Source organism: Prunus persica, chromosome G5, assembly GCF_000346465.2.
Source record: "Prunus persica cultivar Lovell chromosome G5, Prunus_persica_NCBIv2, whole genome shotgun sequence".
NCBI lineage: Eukaryota > Viridiplantae > Streptophyta > Magnoliopsida > Rosales > Rosaceae > Prunus > Prunus persica.
Window position 1 is genome coordinate 8229852 of NC_034013.1, and position 17556 is coordinate 8247407.

At 36.5% G+C, this 17556-nt stretch overlaps 2 protein-coding genes across 2 annotated transcripts; one reads left to right on the forward strand and one right to left on the reverse strand.

Annotated features, from left to right (window-relative positions):
* On the reverse strand, positions 525-6664 carry LOC109949158 (uncharacterized protein At1g04910). Its single transcript, XM_020563844.1, has 9 exons — positions 5783-6664; positions 5574-5664; positions 5404-5480; positions 5134-5222; positions 4804-4993; positions 4445-4626; positions 3194-3296; positions 2606-2934; positions 525-1373 (listed from the first exon to the last, which is right to left on the reverse strand). Exons 1-9 carry the CDS (start codon positions 6095-6097, stop codon positions 992-994), a joined length of 1758 nt encoding a protein of 585 aa, XP_020419433.1. The 5' UTR covers positions 6098-6664; the 3' UTR covers positions 525-991.
* LOC18775946 (metalloendoproteinase 1-MMP) lies at positions 14609-16078 on the forward strand. Its single transcript, XM_007210732.2, has one exon. The coding sequence runs from the start codon at positions 14959-14961 to the stop codon at positions 16036-16038; it is 1080 nt and encodes a 359-aa protein (XP_007210794.1). The 5' UTR covers positions 14609-14958; the 3' UTR covers positions 16039-16078.

Consider the following 17556-nt stretch of genomic DNA (forward strand, 5'->3'; position numbering starts at 1 on the left):
ACAATCTCTTGGACTCCTGTGATCCAAGAGATCGGGACTGATGATCCAAATACCCATTTAGAGTCTATTTGAAGAGAAGACCCAAAACTAGCTACTTCTCTTTTTTTTAATTGGTTCTTAGTGTGTTAAAATTTTCTAAGAACCAAATAGAAAATGACAGGTGGCTAGTTTTGGGTTTCTCTCTAAATAAGTTCTATATGGGTACTTGTATAATATGTCATGTTAGTATGAGCCTATTCATGAAAAGCCAAAAAATAAAATGATTCAACTCCCAAGTTTCAATAGTTGAGTTCTAATTGTTCATGGTGCAAATTAGTAGTAGGGTTATTGTTCAGGGGCATTTTGGCAAACTTACCTTTCAGCGAGTCTAAGCCTTTTTTTGTGTACCTGAAAGTCCTACATATCAGAAGTCAAATAAAATGTCGGAAAGTTGAAATAAAATTGTTTGCCTTTAGGAACCAGTCAAAAAAGTTCATCACTCGTCAAAACAAGTGATTTGATGTGAAGTTAAAAGACATGGAAACTGGAAAGGAACTGGAGGCAGTGATAGCTAAAAATAAACGTGTTTACACTTGTGATCTCAAAGTGGAACCTAAAATGCAGAAGAAAAACAAAATTAAAGAAAAAGGCACTCGAAGAACTTAACTTTTGTTAATGCAACAGATGCTGGCAGCGATGGGTTTCTACCATAGCTACAGAGTTATTTACTAGCAAAACTATTTATGAACAATTGCAGCTCATTGAACCTCTCTCCTATACATGGATTCAATTCAGTCATTCACCAACCCAACCAAAGATATTGAACAGAAACCAGGCATCACCTCCGAAATGCAGTGTGCCGTGGATATAATTTTGTGCTGGCAAGATGAAAAATTTGCCATGCTAAGGAAGCGGCAAGGTCACCCCTATACCCCAATTAATTTAGATATGAAATCCTTTCGACCACTAGCTTGTTGGCGTCTTTTTTAGTTTGCTTCATTTCTTCAACCCCTTAGTCTGCGAAAATTTCATCATCCTCTTTATCTCCTACAGATATACGGTCCTTCCCAATTTTCCTCTTCATTGACATATGTCGTGCCTTCTCACCTGGATTCTCTACACTGTATGTACTTTTGGTTTTTCCTGCTGTGAGAAGATTTCCATCATTGCTTTTTGCAAAATCTTTGAATGGTTTCTCGCAGACACAAGTCTCTGGAAATTCATGAAACTCGCCCCGACCAGGTTTCATCTCGTCAGGGTCACCCATGAATCCTTTTTGGCATGACTTTACTTTTTTTGCAAATGTGTCCCAGTCCATCTGATCCCTTGCCATGAACAAAGCACTGAGCCTCTTAGCATTTGGCCTGATGGTCCTCTTATGACCCATATACCTCCTACCAATGATGAAACAAATGCAGTAACATATGGTTAATAAATATCCAAGAAAAAGGAAAGAATTAAATTAAATAAGCAGAAACAACTAGTAAAAATAGTTATACAACAATATCCATGATACCAAACTATACCAAAGAATTTTCTGAGATCCATAGATTAAACGTGAAGGTTCCCTCAATGAGGGTTTCAGTTGGGATAAATCTCCTTGTCATCAATGGATGTCAACCCAAGGTTATTCATCTGGGAAGTCAATTGAACAAATATACACTAGACCACTAGCCAATATTAAAAGCTTACTTGGGGAGAGCAAGATCTTACAATCTGTAAGATTTGTTAACCATTTACTATATAAATCATTTGTAATCTTATATGCGTTTGAGCCTGGCTTAATAATTTCTATAGCTCAACTTGCTGCAGTTGGAATTATTTCAGTATTGAAAGGTTTTAATAGTATACTAGTACTCAATTTAAGTATAGGAAACTGCCAAATTTCTGCATAATCTAGCCGAAGTCTAAATTTGGGGACCTACAGGAAAAATCATAATTCACACTGATACCTACAGATTTGCAAATCTATCCCCTGCTTGCTTCTGAACCAGAAAGTGGAATCTAGTTGTGAGATTCTTTAGTGTACCTCATCTTAGTTGACTTCCACGGTATAACTTTCTACTGAGAGTTACTACAGTAAAGATGAAAGTAAAACAATAGCTAATGCAATAAAATCAAAAGCACCAGACTGGATGGTGAACAGCTCTAAGTTCATCTCCAAACACATCTTTCACAGCCAATTGTAGGATTAGAATCCTATATCTAACAGAGTCTAGTTTTAACTGGAAAGGACAATAAATTTTATAGTGCAAGCGATCAGGAGTTACATAGACATCCAAATGTCGAAGTACATCATGTTAATGAAAGATTGATAAGACGTGTCAAAGTACTTGAAATCTTTATAATAATAAAAAATAAAATTAAAAGCCAAGTGCATTTGTTTATTTGGATTTTTCAAATTCTGTCGCTTGTGCTTGGGCAAAATTCTCAACTGCAGTTGAACACTGTCATACTTTGTTAGGTTTCTTGAGAGGGTAAAAATTACTGCACCGGCATTCTTCAGAAACCAAATTTAGACACTATTAACTGATCCGTAACTTTTCTTTGGAGAAAAATATGATTTGACAAATGCATTAGCTCAACCCAGAAAAAGCCTGATGAAAAAGTGAACTTGATGTCTAACCTTCGACCTGCGAGAATCTTGGCCATATTCCCGTTATTATTAGTGACAAACACATCACTTTCGTCAGAGACAATGTAGTCAATTGCAGCAAGACGGGAGGAGAATGGAAGAAAAGGTTTCAGCTCCTCATTAGCAAGCATCTCCTTTGTATAGAAATTTGGGAAGAGCTCTCTTAGAGGTCTCAAAGTCTCATCCCCGCCATATATTTCACCAGAAGCAACATAGAGATATGTGTCATTTGCAAAACCAAGTGCACGTAGCATCAAACCCACTTCATGAGGAGTCAGTGGACATTTTCCTCGCTTTCGCTCTTCCTCAGCATTTAAATCCTAAATGGATAATAAGAAAAATTACAATGGTAGTCAAATTATAGTATATGGAGCCAACTGTACAATTATCACGAGCATTGTACAATGTAAATTAATATATTGGTAATTGCACTGCAATCACATGAGCTTCGTATAACTACAAAAGCATATCTTGTTAAGAATCAACTCATAAGAGCAAACAGTTACTAACATAATTCTTGTTGAGTTGAATATGAATAAATATCGTTCCATCTAAATTATAAAAGAATAGCAATCTCACAGGTAATGTCGCCCATCGTTTTCTTATTTCAGCAAACTCATATCTCTCTTTATCACCCCCGCCATAATAACACCCAGAAAATGCTAGCATATCAGGTTCAAACCTGTCATCCAAAATCCATAACAACAGAAATTGAATCATATGTATCAGGAAAAGATAGCAGTTCTTTAAGAAGAAAATAGGTTTTGCATTCCCAAAGAGGTGGCTTTACCATTCCCATCTCCGGTTTTAACTTTATAATAAATTATGATGGTGATTGTAATATATCAAAACATAGATAATATATATTCATTGGTGTCCCGATGACACCATTTCCATTCCCAGCATTTTGAGACATTAGAGTGAATGGTGCACTCCAAGAAATTCTAGAAATCCCATTCAAAGAAATGGGTATGAGATTTCCAGAATTCCATTCCGCAAAACAAACACTATCTTAAAGATCTTGTAAGCAGAGGTGGCCTATACTCTCACTCCTAGCTTCTTTGACTTCAATGTGTGGGTAGCTTTCCAGCAAAACTTAAAGGGTGTTTCCAAATACGGCAAATTACACACTGTATAAGTTCTTAATTGTGATATACCATGGCCATTTGCCAAGGTTTCAATAGGCAAATCTAAAGATCAACCAGTTTGATATGTTCTTATATCAGGGAATTTAAAAAAGAAAAAGAAACGTTTGTAGATAGTGATAGTCCACCAGGTACAAACTCACACAAATCTTGCCAACTCAGTACAAATCAATGGTTAGTTGTCATCAATCTCTACTAACTAAAATGCTGGAAATTGGTAACCCTCCACCAGCATAGTTGAGAACGAAGCAGAAAGTGCATGAAACCCAGAAACTCCTAGTGCACATGTTCTCTACTACTCTCCTACAGGTGTACATGTATTGATCCAGAGCGACACCCAAACAATCAACCCAACAGAAGTTTACAAAGTCGCAATTATCATCTTCTGTCTGCACAGTTGTCCAACCAGAGGCAACTGCCTACCGAGGAAAGCAATCCCTATCCTCAGACACATGCTAATCTATTTACTTTCTAGCGACCCAGTGAACATACTGCATGACCAAGATAACATAAACATCCTTACACATCCAAATGGAAAAGAAAAGGAAAAAATATATATTGAGTGTAGAACACAACTGGAACAAGTATGTGCTCTGTATAGAGTTTTATCCTACATGAACATTACATGCAGGTTGAATTTAAAATTATCAGCTGTGTTCTATATTGATAGGAAATTGAAACAAACCTCAAGTGAACAGCAATGAAACGTTTTTCCATCCTTCGCATTCTCATAACAAGTTTCTGACCGAGTTCATGTATGGATTTTGTAAATTTAAGTGCATGATAATTAACACGACATCGCAACTTTTGCAGTTCATCGTCAAGGTTACTTGAAAGTCTATAATCAAACTTAGTCAATTGCACAACCTGCAAAATAGCCCAAGTGTTAATTGCCCTTCTGAAACGGACTACAATATTTTACTAAAATTCATAAGTACACAACTTAGAAGAAAAAAAGAAAAAAGATCAAAATATTGGATTGTGCATATCTTTTACACAATCGAATAAGATAGAATTCATCAGGTATCGGCAAAGGGGTCTTACACGTCTCCTCAAAAGTATTGGGAGAACTTGCTCGATATAATATTCAGGTTCAGATTTCCTTGGGACACGCATTGTATATGGAGGTTTGTCCATGTTCCGCATGACTTTCTCAGGAACTCTCCGGACAATAGTCACATCTTTTGCAAGATAAGACATAAACCAATCGACATCAAAAATGTGGATAAAGTCACTGCATGCAAAATTAGCGTATTTAATAGGATGATAACTGGAAGAGCCAATTTTCACAACCACTAGCATGAAAACAAATTCAAAAAAGAATAACATAAAACTATAGCTGATGGGGTTAAAACATTGATAGAATCACATTACCTATCATCCTTCCAATAGGAATGATGATCCAGCTCAGGTACAACTAAAGTAGCATTAAGAATTCGTGCAACAACCACAGCATCTGTTATCTGATTGCAGGAAATAAGTTGTCATTTTTGGCAATGTGAAAACAAATAACTACTTGAGTAGAATAACAAAAATTTCCGAAAGCAAAAACCAGAACCCAAGTCTTATTTTCTTTGTTGGGTCTCACTACTCAGAGAAAAATATAAAAAAAATGTAGCTGAACATAAAAACAATGTGACTTACTCCTGTTCTTTGTTGGTTCAGCCCCCCACTCGTAGCAATCAGCAGATACCCATTTGATGCTCGCTCTTTTACAGCAGCTAAATTCAACATATAAATACTGTACATTAAAAACACAACCATAACAATGGCAAATTCAGAATGCAAAAATGAAATATGCAAATCGAACTCACGAGCATAACGAGGACCTCTTTGACTGCATCCGTAGTAGAATTTCGAGTACTTGGACTTCCAAACATCAATTGCCTCACGACCATTCCCATTCTAAACTCAAAACCGAACAATTTTTTTTTTATAATTTGAATTAAAAATGACGCCTTAAACAAAAATTAAAAATTGAAGGTTGAAGGTTGAAAAAAAAAAAAACCGGTAGACCCAGTACCAGCTTGGAGTAGTAGAGGGTGTTCTTGACCAAGCGCTGAGAGTACCACTCGAGATCAGATGCCACGTGACCAGTGAAGAGCGAAATCAGGCCCAGCCCAAACAGCATCAGCCCACACACCAACGACCAGGACCACGACACCGTCTGCTTTCTCTGGCTCAGCGACGACGTCGTTTTGGTGATGGTGGGGGCGGTGGCTGATGATTTCAAGCTGAGCACCTGCTTCTTCTCACCATTGTTGTAACCGTTATGTAACAGAGCCAGCTTCGCTGCTGCCGGTGTCAAGCTGAACCTCCACGCCTTCGCCACGCCCATCCAAAACTGCCCTCACTTTTCCAACTTATTCACTGAAAATGCCATTCGTCCTCCGATTCATGCTTCTCTGTGATCAGATTGTTCAAGTGGAGCAGGAGTGCTGTTGCGGAGAGGAAAATGGGGAAGGGAAGGGTAGCTGGTGTAAATAATGAGAATGTGTGGGGGTCGAATGTTTGCTCAATTTGGAGGGCAAACCCTAGCTAGCTAGTGCGCGGTTCGAGACAAGAATCACTGTGCAGCTTTTGAGATGTGTTGCGAGAGACAGTGGAGATCTTTAGAGAGAGAGAGAGAGAGAGAGAGAGAGAGAGAGTGCGTGTCACTGTTTATGAGGAAGAGAATGAAGCTTGTTTTATTTTACTTTACTTAATAGTTTATTTATCACCAAGTATATTTAATAGTGGATAAGTGACGCAAATTAAAAAACAGAAAAATTAAAAAAATTAAATATTCTTTCTTTTTTATTTTTTATTTTTTATTTTTTATTTTTTATAAGTGAAGCATGGGTTTTGATGACTAATTTATACGGAAAAAGAGCAGATAGAAAAATCACAAGATAGAATTTTACATGGGCAAAATTGGAATAATGGAATTTAAAAAGGGTAAAATGGGAATATGAAAATTAATAGGTGTATTGAAGCATGATGAATTATTGGATCTATGTATGGTGAAAGGGGAAGGAGGGTCAAGTGATGAAATGAATACATGTTGACCTAAAAAGAGAGGTCTATGATTAAGATATGATTTAATTCAAGTGTCTAACTTGATTAGGGTTGTTTAATTATTTAATTACATTAATCTTTGTCATGTAGGTTTGCTTTTATTGTGTTTTTAGGGTTCCTTTTCCTTCATCACCAAATTCTAATTGAGGCATGCCCTAAATGCACTCTTTCTTCCATGGGGTGTGTGTAGGGGTGGGCGCGGTCCGGTTCGGTCCGGTTCTCACCTCAAATCGGAACCGAAATCGGTATTATTTAACCGGTCCGGTTCGGTCCGGTTTAGGCAAAAAAAATTTCAAAAACCGGCCGGTTCGGTTCTGACCGGTTCCGGTTTTGAACCGGATTATTAATTTTTTAATTTTTTAAATTTTTTTTATAAAAAAATTATAATAAATAACTTATTTTTTTAGCTTAAAAATGAACAAATAATCCAATTCATACATTTAGAAATTTTTTGAAGTTGAACTTGGAAAATTAGTGATTATAAAAGTTAAAATATGGCATTAGATTTTAAAATTTTGTAAAAATATAAATATAAAATATATGACCGGTCCGGTTCGGTCCGGTCCGGTGCGGAGAGATGTAAAACCGGAACCGGAACCGGTTGGAACCGGTTCGGTCCGGTTCCGGTCCGGTTTGTTGACTTTTTTGGTCAACCGGTTTTTTTTCCGGTTTTTTTTCACCGGTTCGGTTCGGTGTTCCGGTTTTCCGGTCCCGATGCCCACCCCTAGGTGTGTGTGTGTGTTGCTTGCAAGGCTCATATGCTTGAGAAACAAAACAAAGCATGTTCCATGTGGGCTTGCTAACTTTGTTAAAGGCTAAGTGAAAGGGATGTCAAAAGAGCCTTTGGATTGGCCTTAGAAGCAAGAAACAACATCCTTTTTGAAAGAAAGCGATATGTCTATCTATAACATAAGCAACAACACATGCAGTATTCCAAGATACTTACTACTTAGTATTTTGATAAGTCAATTACCAACATTTTTAACCGTTGAGTTAAGATTCTTTTACTTAACATGATTTAAAAAAATTGAGTATGTAAGAAGATGGGACATATATTTATCATTTTCATCCACGGTTTAGAACATGGTAAATTATTTATGTATAATACTTGGTAATAAATTTATTAATTTAATAATTTAAGGTGTTTAAGCACTTCTAGTGGTATATCCATAAATTTGTCTTGTGGGGCTGGAAAAAAACAATCTTTTTTTTTCCTTTTTTGAGAGAAATGCCATTGATTGCATTTATAATTCAGGCCTAAAGGTCGTCAGTTACAAGAACCAATACGTATACAAATAATCACATAGGATTAATACAAATAGGGAAGCACAGTAAACCACAAGGACTTAATCTAAATACGGAGGAGTCCACTAGCAACAAGAAGCACGCAATGTGTACCTCCACACATAGTCACACATGGCATAAGAAATTCCAGCAAAAAAGCTGTAAGCTTAGAAAAACCATACATATACCTCATCACACCAAATTACAACTACAATATTTTAACTCTTACAAGTGAAAAATACAAATAGAGACTAGAAACACGCAACAAACTCATAAGGAGTTGATGCACTTATTACAACTCAAAACACTGCAACACAAAAAAAGTATAAAATAAAAAAAAAATCGATCTACCACCACGTCGTCACCAAGACAGCCAAGGCGGATGGGTTTGAGGGGATGGGCAAGGAGCAGAAGAGGAGAGGGATGGAGGTCACCGACTCCCAAAAGGGGCGGCAGCGAGAACTTCTATCTCTTAGGGTATCAAAAATATGAATTATAAAAAAAATATATCATACTTCTTATCTCAACATCTTTCACGCATTTTATCTAGCATCTTACTCACACCTTAATGAAATTATCAATGAAGGAATGAACTAAGACAATATGCCAAATTAATAGATAAGTGTACTAAGTTCCAATAAAACGGTTCTTATTTTTCTTAAAGTAAGTTGAACTCAATTGAAGGGTTTACATTCTTTGTATGTGTGAGATTCCAACATGTGGATGTGCACTATCGTTTTGACAACCATCAATGGAATGTGTATTAGCAAGGAAAATGGTGGTCCAAGATTTTCCTCCAAACACCAAAGTTGAGCCACACACAAGCTTTGGTTTGAGCATCAAGTCTTAAACTTTTAGGGCACCGAAAAGTGCATCATAATTAAGTCATTAACAGCACTATAGCGACCGCTCAAAATTGTTCTTTGAGAAATGACATAGTGTCCCTTGCCACCTATCCTTCTCTAAAATTTATTCCCTTATCAAAAGAAGCAAATTAAGATGTCTTTTTTGGGGTGAATCGGTGGGTTTTTGCTTAGAAATACATCTTGGAGTTGGACCCATATGGAATAGGGATGATGGTTAATGATGACATTATATTAAGAAACCAATATCTTCATTAAGTTGAAAGCGATTGACTGAACATGTAATATGAAAATTACAAGTATCCCTTGTTTGAGAGACATTGTAGGGGCTCACAGTACTCCACATTCTGTTTTAATATGATCCGTACTGTATATTTTTTAAGTCTTCATTCATTATAATCATCGATTTTTGAGAAAAATTATGCAAATCGTGAACCGTTAAGGCATGTAATTGTGATGAAACAAAATAAACCGATAATTTTTTATTTTTTTCCTTTCAAGAAAGTTTAAAATGACTACATTCTAATCAAATGGTCATCAATTACGATTTTGTTGATAGGATATACGAATTAAGACTTGAAAGTTAAACTGTCGAATCATTGATATACAATGCAAAGTAGGTCCTACAAAGATGAAGGATCCTTTAATTGAAACTTCCTCCTTAATAGCTAAACTCTTTAAAAAAATATTGCTCATGATAAATATGTATTATCAATAACCATTTAGTCTAATGACATTCAGTCTTCTCGTAAATTACATTTAATTCACACTTTAGGGATGATAATTGGTAAATTATACATGAGGCACCGGATCAAGGCACACGTGATGAGATGAAGATTTTTCTTCTTGCCCTTGATTGTGTTGATTAATTATTATATTTGTTGCAGGTTGGTATGGTAACTTGCATGCAAAACTTATGTATATTTTAACAAAAACCCAGAAATCCACGCATTACGTGGAGTAGATAGATAGATGGGTGTTGAAATTTACGAGACATGAGTTGAAGCAGTTAAGCAACATGCTGGCTGCATCTATGGACCAACATGATATTAGCTCATGCTTATCTTCCTTAATTGAGTTGGGTTGACCTTGTCAATTATTCCGTAATTATAATTACGGATTTGTGAGTGTGTCTGTGAGACATCGCGTTGTCATCAAAGTCGTGGTCAAACGTATGAGCATGTGCATATCCTCCACACACATATTTTGCCAATTGGCATTCCTTAATTCCAACTCAAATTCACAAATTTAAACTATTATTATTATATTCGAACTTGGTATATTTTCCAAGGTTCGACATTAGAAAGATAATTTGACATGATATTAATGGTTAAAATTTGGGACTTATTTTGGTGCCATGGTCATTTTGGGTAGAAGTGTAGTTCTGTAAATTGAACTTAGGAGTTCACGTGCACGGTTAAATGCTCTTAAACTACTCGAGTTACAAGCCATTGCAATGGAGGTTTAACTATAAGAAAGTGTGTTAGGTGTGATCTCATGATCAATTACCTAGTGTTAGCTCAAAGTGAAATTAATTAGAACAAGCAGTGCCGGCCGGCTAGATTAAAGCAAAAAGGTGTTAGGTGCCAGATTTATAGAGCTATGGCTATGGACGCATATCACCAAAATGGTGCCCTGGCCCCAGCTTTGATCAATCATTTATTATTTATGCATTTTCTCTGTTCGTACTTGTCCCTTTCATTTAAAGCTTCTTGCGTAGCAGCCATTAAAGCGCAGAGTCATGTAGCTTCTGGAGAGAAGCAAGAATGAGTGAAGGACCTTTCATTCATTCCTATACAAAGCCAGTACTGGTCACGTGATATCACGTGACAGGTGGGCTCTCCACTCCATGCACGATTTGTATATGCATAATGCATTTCATATCAATTGCTTGGAACAATTCTGGACGTTTGGCGGGCTGCTAGACAAGAAGAATATGCGGTGAATGCTCTGTTGGGCTTGGCCCATATGTGATAGAAGGTCCAACTTCTAATTATAGGAAAACATAATTGTATTCTCTTGTTCGGAGTAATGTTTTCTCACCAGATTTATGTATGCTGTGAAATTGTAATTCTAAATCACACATATATTTTTGGTACAAATTTAACCTAATCAGTGAAATTGATTTACGTACAACCTTATGCCCAACAATATGATAGGAGAACATTTCATTGTTTATTGAACACGTCGTGTTCGTATATTTATTTAATCACGATTAGATAATTAAATATTGTTCGATTTGAATAGGCAAAAACAAGTGGTCAACATAAATTGGTACTGTAAGCTCACAAGTGGAAATTGGTTCATTTGTGGAAGGAACACTCAGCTTAGAGATTGGTACTTTGAAGTTTAAAATTGGTTCCTTTGGGTGTGGGGGTAATGATCTACCTTGTCCTTCATTAGTCTAAATATCATGATGATTAGAAGACCCTTTTAAGACTTCACCTTTAGATTCTTGGAGCTGATCATCGTTCATAGTGCTTTAATTACTCAAAACCCTAATCATTGCTTAATTTATTTCAACTCCTAAAACCACTAAAGTATTTCCATCAAATAATTATATTCCTCATATAAGTTCGCCCACATGTGAACCTTTCAGCCAATAATAATTTAAGGTTTCTTTATGGATTAAAAGATAAATAAAATTAGTGCTAAGCGGTTTGAGGTCGCAAAAAAAAAAAAGTTATATAGATAAACCCTACACCATTTAATTTCTATAATAAACTCAAAAAATGACAGCTAGCCCTATTAAATTTAATATTGATTATTAAATTACTTTGATGCCCTATTGAGTGTTTTGGTTTTTTTTTAAATGAGATTTTGGGGTTGGTCTTGTTTTAAGAAATCAATGGCAGTTTTGTAATTTAGACGAAGTTAAAAGCCTTTTTGTTATGTTGTAAATTGACTTTGGGTGTGTTTCTAAAGTCCATTTCATATAAATTTTTTTTTTAATAATTTGAGCTCCTATATTGGATAAAAATAATAATAAATCTCCCAAAAAAAACCTATATGACCACCAAACATTTGGGCTTTCGTGAGTGGTCTGACATGGTGAAGCTCAAACATTTGGACTCATTTTAGGGCTTGTCTGAGCTGGGCAGCATTTTAATCAGCCAATTTCGCAGTTGGGCTTTATTTTGTTTATCTAGCCAAGATTTTTCCTTCCAAAAAGACAAAAAGCCCAGATTTTTTTTGGTAAAAATTCAAAAAAATTAGTAATCATAATAATCATGTTTACCATGTAAAAATACTAATTTCATTTTGCTTATAATTAGCCAAGTCTTAATCCTTGAACTACAAAATTAAACCTGCGGTCTAATATTAATCTTGTTGGACAACCAAAGTTGGTTGTTGCCACAGTATTTGATGGTTTCATGAAATGGGTGAAATGGTCTTTTTGTTTTCCACTACCTTAACCCTCCAAATGTGCCAACCACAATTGTCTTTGTCATCTGGTTCGTTATGGTTCACTTAACCAGTGGGGGTTGATGAAAATTCCGTCTGCATTTATATTTGATTGTTGGGTCGCCATTTTCAAGTTGCCAAGCAGTCGCTTAAGACACCCAAATCCCAATCTTTGTACGAGTAATAGGTTACTAGAGTACGTATCTCCCTTATATTTCCTTTTCATTATCTTGAGAAATTTTTTTTTTTGGGGACAAGTAATCAACTTTAATACACGACGAATGAGATCGAACTCAGGTGTAAATTATTACCAAAATTAGAAAAGTGGAGGAAAATTTTCACACACTATCAAGGTGTTGTGAGGTGAACTTGAAACTACTAGTTTGCAAATCAAGACAATTTTTGAATCCGTTGGCGGCACACTATCTTAATTAACTGATCTACAGATATATTTTTAATTATTAATTAGTTAATAAAAGAGTTTTTAAAAGTCAACTTATTCTTAATGAACAAAAGTCAGAATCTTTGAAGATTGCGGATGGTTGGCAAAGTGGTTTGAAATGAGCAATTTCTTGACAAACTCAAGAGAGTAACAAAAATGTGTTGGAATTGACACACAAGCATTAGGTAAAAAAAAAAGAAAAAGATATATAATTAAAACAAAAGAGCATTATCCATAGTGGCAAGAAATGTGTTTGATAACCAATAATCACCTGCATAGATTATTCATAGTGGCTTATTTCAGTGTAGCTGCGTCATCCTTCATATAATAACTTCAAAGATTTGTCTTCTGAAAGCGAAACTATGGAAAAGGAAGGGAGACCCTTTAGGCCACCAATAAAATACACAAATAGACACACCATGATTAGACGCACACTTATGCATATAATTTTACCACAAAAGACATGTATATCACAGTTATAGGATATTTTTATACCCAATTACGATCTACATATCGATAAAAGTTTGTTTCTACCGCAGTGTTGTGTGATATACTGTCCAATTACAAGATGCCATAACTTTAAGAAATAAAAGATATGGTTGAATACGTCCTATCTTTTTTCTCCCAAAAATATAAGTGTTATCTTTTAATTAAATTGTTCTATTATTGTCAACGAGGGTTGGTTTAGTTGGTATGGTCTATGCACTGTGTGTAGCCTCATCAGTGTTAGAGTCCTACTGTCAGTAGTCCTCGTTGGTGCGTGATCTGTAATTTCCTATATAAATTCATATTGGTGGTAACTAGCAATTGAGTACTACGCATAAGTCCTTCCGGCTAAAGGTTGTGGCAGTGGCGGAATTATTAAGGCGCAAAGAGGTGCATAAGTTTTTATTTCTAGGCGTTGCTGCGTGCTCTCTCTCTCTCTTTTTTTAACTTGGCCAAAATGAATTCGTTTTGGACCAGGCTTTTTAAAACATGCGCTGCCTTTTAAAAATAAATAATAATAAAAAAATCCTGGCCAAAACAACATCGTTTTGGACCAAGCTTAAAAAAAGAAAAAAAGAAAAAAAGAAACCTGCTGGCATTTCATGGGTTTAGGGCCTCCATAATTCCTTATTTAAATGAGATTGTGAGCTCTCTTTATTTAATTAGGCTTGCACAATTCCTTATTTAAGTGGGATTGTGAATTCTCTTTATAAAGGACCAATTTAAAATCACCTAAATCTTGCGTTTTTTTTCCTTCTTAGGTACGCCAATCCAAAGTAAGTCGGATGCATATTTTTTTCTTCTTGAGCAAACACTAATTTTGTTATTCATTCTTTTTTATTTTTGAGCTTTTTAATATTTCAAAATTGCACATCTACTGAAAAATTATTGAGTCAATCAGTAGAGAGTTTTCACGTCGGTACGTGTTTAGTGAAATTAAAATGCAGTGAATCATGAGGTGGGTCTTGACGCATTGAATTTCAATCTTGACCACAAGTCCTTTTCTCTCGCGTTGAATTTACTTTGGAAAAAACGTCCGGATGATGAGTTCATACATTGCTTAATGGTCTGTCCTAAGATGAAGAAATTGTCTTGTACAACAAGTTAAACCTCCCAAAAACAAAACCCCTCGTTGCTAGAAACTGATTTCCCAAGACTGATCAACAACATAGATGAATGAAAAATCACCTAATTTGGTCAACGAAAAGAGTACTAAGCAAAACTGATCAACTAACTTGATCTACAAATTGAATTTGCACATTTTTAAAACATATATTTTCTTAATTTCCCCAAATAAAGAAACAAAACCTTTATCAACAGAAAACAGACCTAGTGGTTTACCCATCATTGGCTCTTGAAAGTCAGAATCTCCAACTAAATTGCAAACACGGCAGAATCTTCTTTACTTATCTCCCCATCATCATTTGAATTTCTAGTGCTCTTCTCCCATCGATACTACCTACAAACTTTCGATGATTCTTATTCAGATTATTAAAATTATTCATCAGCTGTTTTTTTTAATTTTATTTATAAAGTTCATTTCTTAATCCTTTTCCCCCATGCCAATCAATCACTGAAGCCTATGTTCTTTTTCCCCCTTGCTGCAATCCCAAGGCTCAAATCCCAAAATAACTAATTACACACAACCCACAAAATCAAATCATGTTTCCGTCTTTGAGCTGCGACTCTTTCTTCTTCTCGTTGTGCCTCTGTATTCTCTGTTTTTCCCGCCCTTGCTTTCCCGCCAGAATCTTACCCAACTCAGTAACTGTCTTAACCGCCGCCTCCGACGTCCACAACGCCACGTGGCGCGACTTCGAGAGGTTCCTGGATGCCGGGAGAGGGAGCCAGGTCAGCGGCATGTCGGAGCTCAAGAACTACTTCCACCGGTTTGGCTACTTGCCCAATTCCAACTTCACTGATATCTTCGACACCGATTTCGAATCGGCCCTGACGCTCTATCAGTCCAAGCTGAGCCTGCCAGTTACGGGAAGGCTCGACTCAGACACTATCTCGGCCATCATTTCACCGAGATGTGGCGTTAGCGACGCGTCGCAGCAGACTGCTCTTCATGCGACCCGTCGCTTTGCCTTCTTCAATGGAAAGCCCAGGTGGGTCCGCCGCAACCCGGTGACGCTCTCTTATGCTCTCTCCCCCAACAATATGATCAGCTACTTGAGCTCCTCGGACGTCCAAGACATCTTTCGCCGTTCTTTTTCTCGGTGGTCGGCGGTGATCCCCGTGAACTTCACTGAGGCGGAGACCTACGAGTCAGCAGATATAAAAATCGGGTTCTACCGGGGCGACCACGGTGATGGGGAGCCGTTCGACGGGGTGCTGGGGGTGCTAGCGCACGCTTTCTCCCCAGAGAACGGGAGGTTCCACCTGGACGCTGCGGAATCCTGGGCCGTTGATTTCAAAAAGGACAAGTCGAAGGCGGCCGTTGATCTGGAGTCGGTCGCGACCCATGAGATCGGGCATGTACTTGGGCTGGCTCACTCCTCGGTCAAGGGGGCTGTGATGTACCCGAGTTTGACTCCGAGGACCAAGAAGGTGGACCTCAGGATTGATGACGTGGAAGGCGTCCAAGCTTTGTATGGGTCAAACCCTAATTTCAAGATTAGCTCCTTGCAGAGTGAAAATTCTTACAACCATGCAGTTGCTTTGGACACCAGATCATCTTTTAAGTGGGCAATTTCTTTAACACTTCTCATCACTTTGATGTTGCGTTTGGCCACATGAAATGGTAGCTAGCTAGCCTCCATTTTTTTTTTCTTTTAAATTGGTTTAATTTATTTATTTTTATACTTGTAATTTTTTTTTAAAATTGAAATTGTAGAAACAACAATACTCAAAGAAAGTAAAAGAATTCTTTTTATATCATCTTCATGTGTTTTTGATACAAACGATATTATAAAAGGGAGAGATTCGAACACAGAACCTTTAATACATAGCTATACGTGAACTACAAGCGTTCCATTATCGTCATGTGTTTGATTTGGGAATATGGTGACATGGATTATATTGGGATCAGAAACTGTAAAAACTTTTTTATGGACTTTATGTTTGTGTCTATAAAAGAAGACAGAAGGGAAAGAAAAAAAAGCCATAAAGGGAGAACAAAAAGAAAAAGGTTAAGTATGAAAGTGGTCAAAATGGAGAATGAGAGGTCAATGGTCGTGTCTCTTAAGCTGTGGATTAATTAATCCTAGTGGGAATGTTATGTTGTGATGAGATGGAAAAGTCCTACCTACCCAATTTGAATTCGGATTTGCAACTTCATGGGAATTGCAAAGAATATATGCTTAACCTGAGATTTCGGGGGAAACGAAGGTATCACTTACAGCCCAAGAGATAAATTGTACCAGTCTCTCACAGAAGTCTCACAGAAGTCAGAAGGCACATCTTAACGTGCATGGGAGGAATTATAAGCTTGCTGCAATGCAAAGGGAAAAGTAACTTGAAACAGACCATCTTGGCTTTATTAAGATGACTTTCAGAAATATGACAAATTAAGAAAGATATGCCTTGATATCGAGTGCAGATATAAATAAATTTAACCACTCGAGTTATAAATTATTTTCAATTAATTTAAAATTTAATAAGAAAGATTCCGTGAAAAGAAGGGAAGGAAAAGAAAAGAATTGACCCCCTCAACCCCAAATGCCCCCTATAAAATTACAAAACAAGTGATGTATTCGTTTGCCATGGTTCACACATCCAGTCAAACTTGATATGGTTTGGAATATGAGAGTGCCATTAATTAGGACCAGAAATCATGCGGTAGACTGACTTTTCATCTTCTAGGAAGATGGGGGTAGGCTTATTACATATAACAGTAGTTTTCGTTCCCATTAAAATTGAGTTGTACACCATCTATATATATATTATATAGCAAAGCAAGTTGACATATCACGACTTGGAAAGGCCATTATTTGATCTTCTTTTGGGCGAGTGGAAGAGGAACCATTTGAAAGTAGATTTATGCAGTGGAGTGAGCTTTTAGTTAACAAGCATGCAAAACCAAAACCAACCACACCAAAAATGTATGAGCATTTTTTTATTTTATTTATAATACAAGTTGGAAATATGATCCCAAAAACGAAGTATATGATAAGATTGTATTTTGGGGAGATTTTCAAAGTGTAAACATCTGTACTGTGTAAATGTGATTATTTGAAAGATCACGCAACGTTTGGAAGAGACTTACAGTTCGAATTTTTTATGCTACTAAGATCTACCTCATTGGAAAATAGCCTT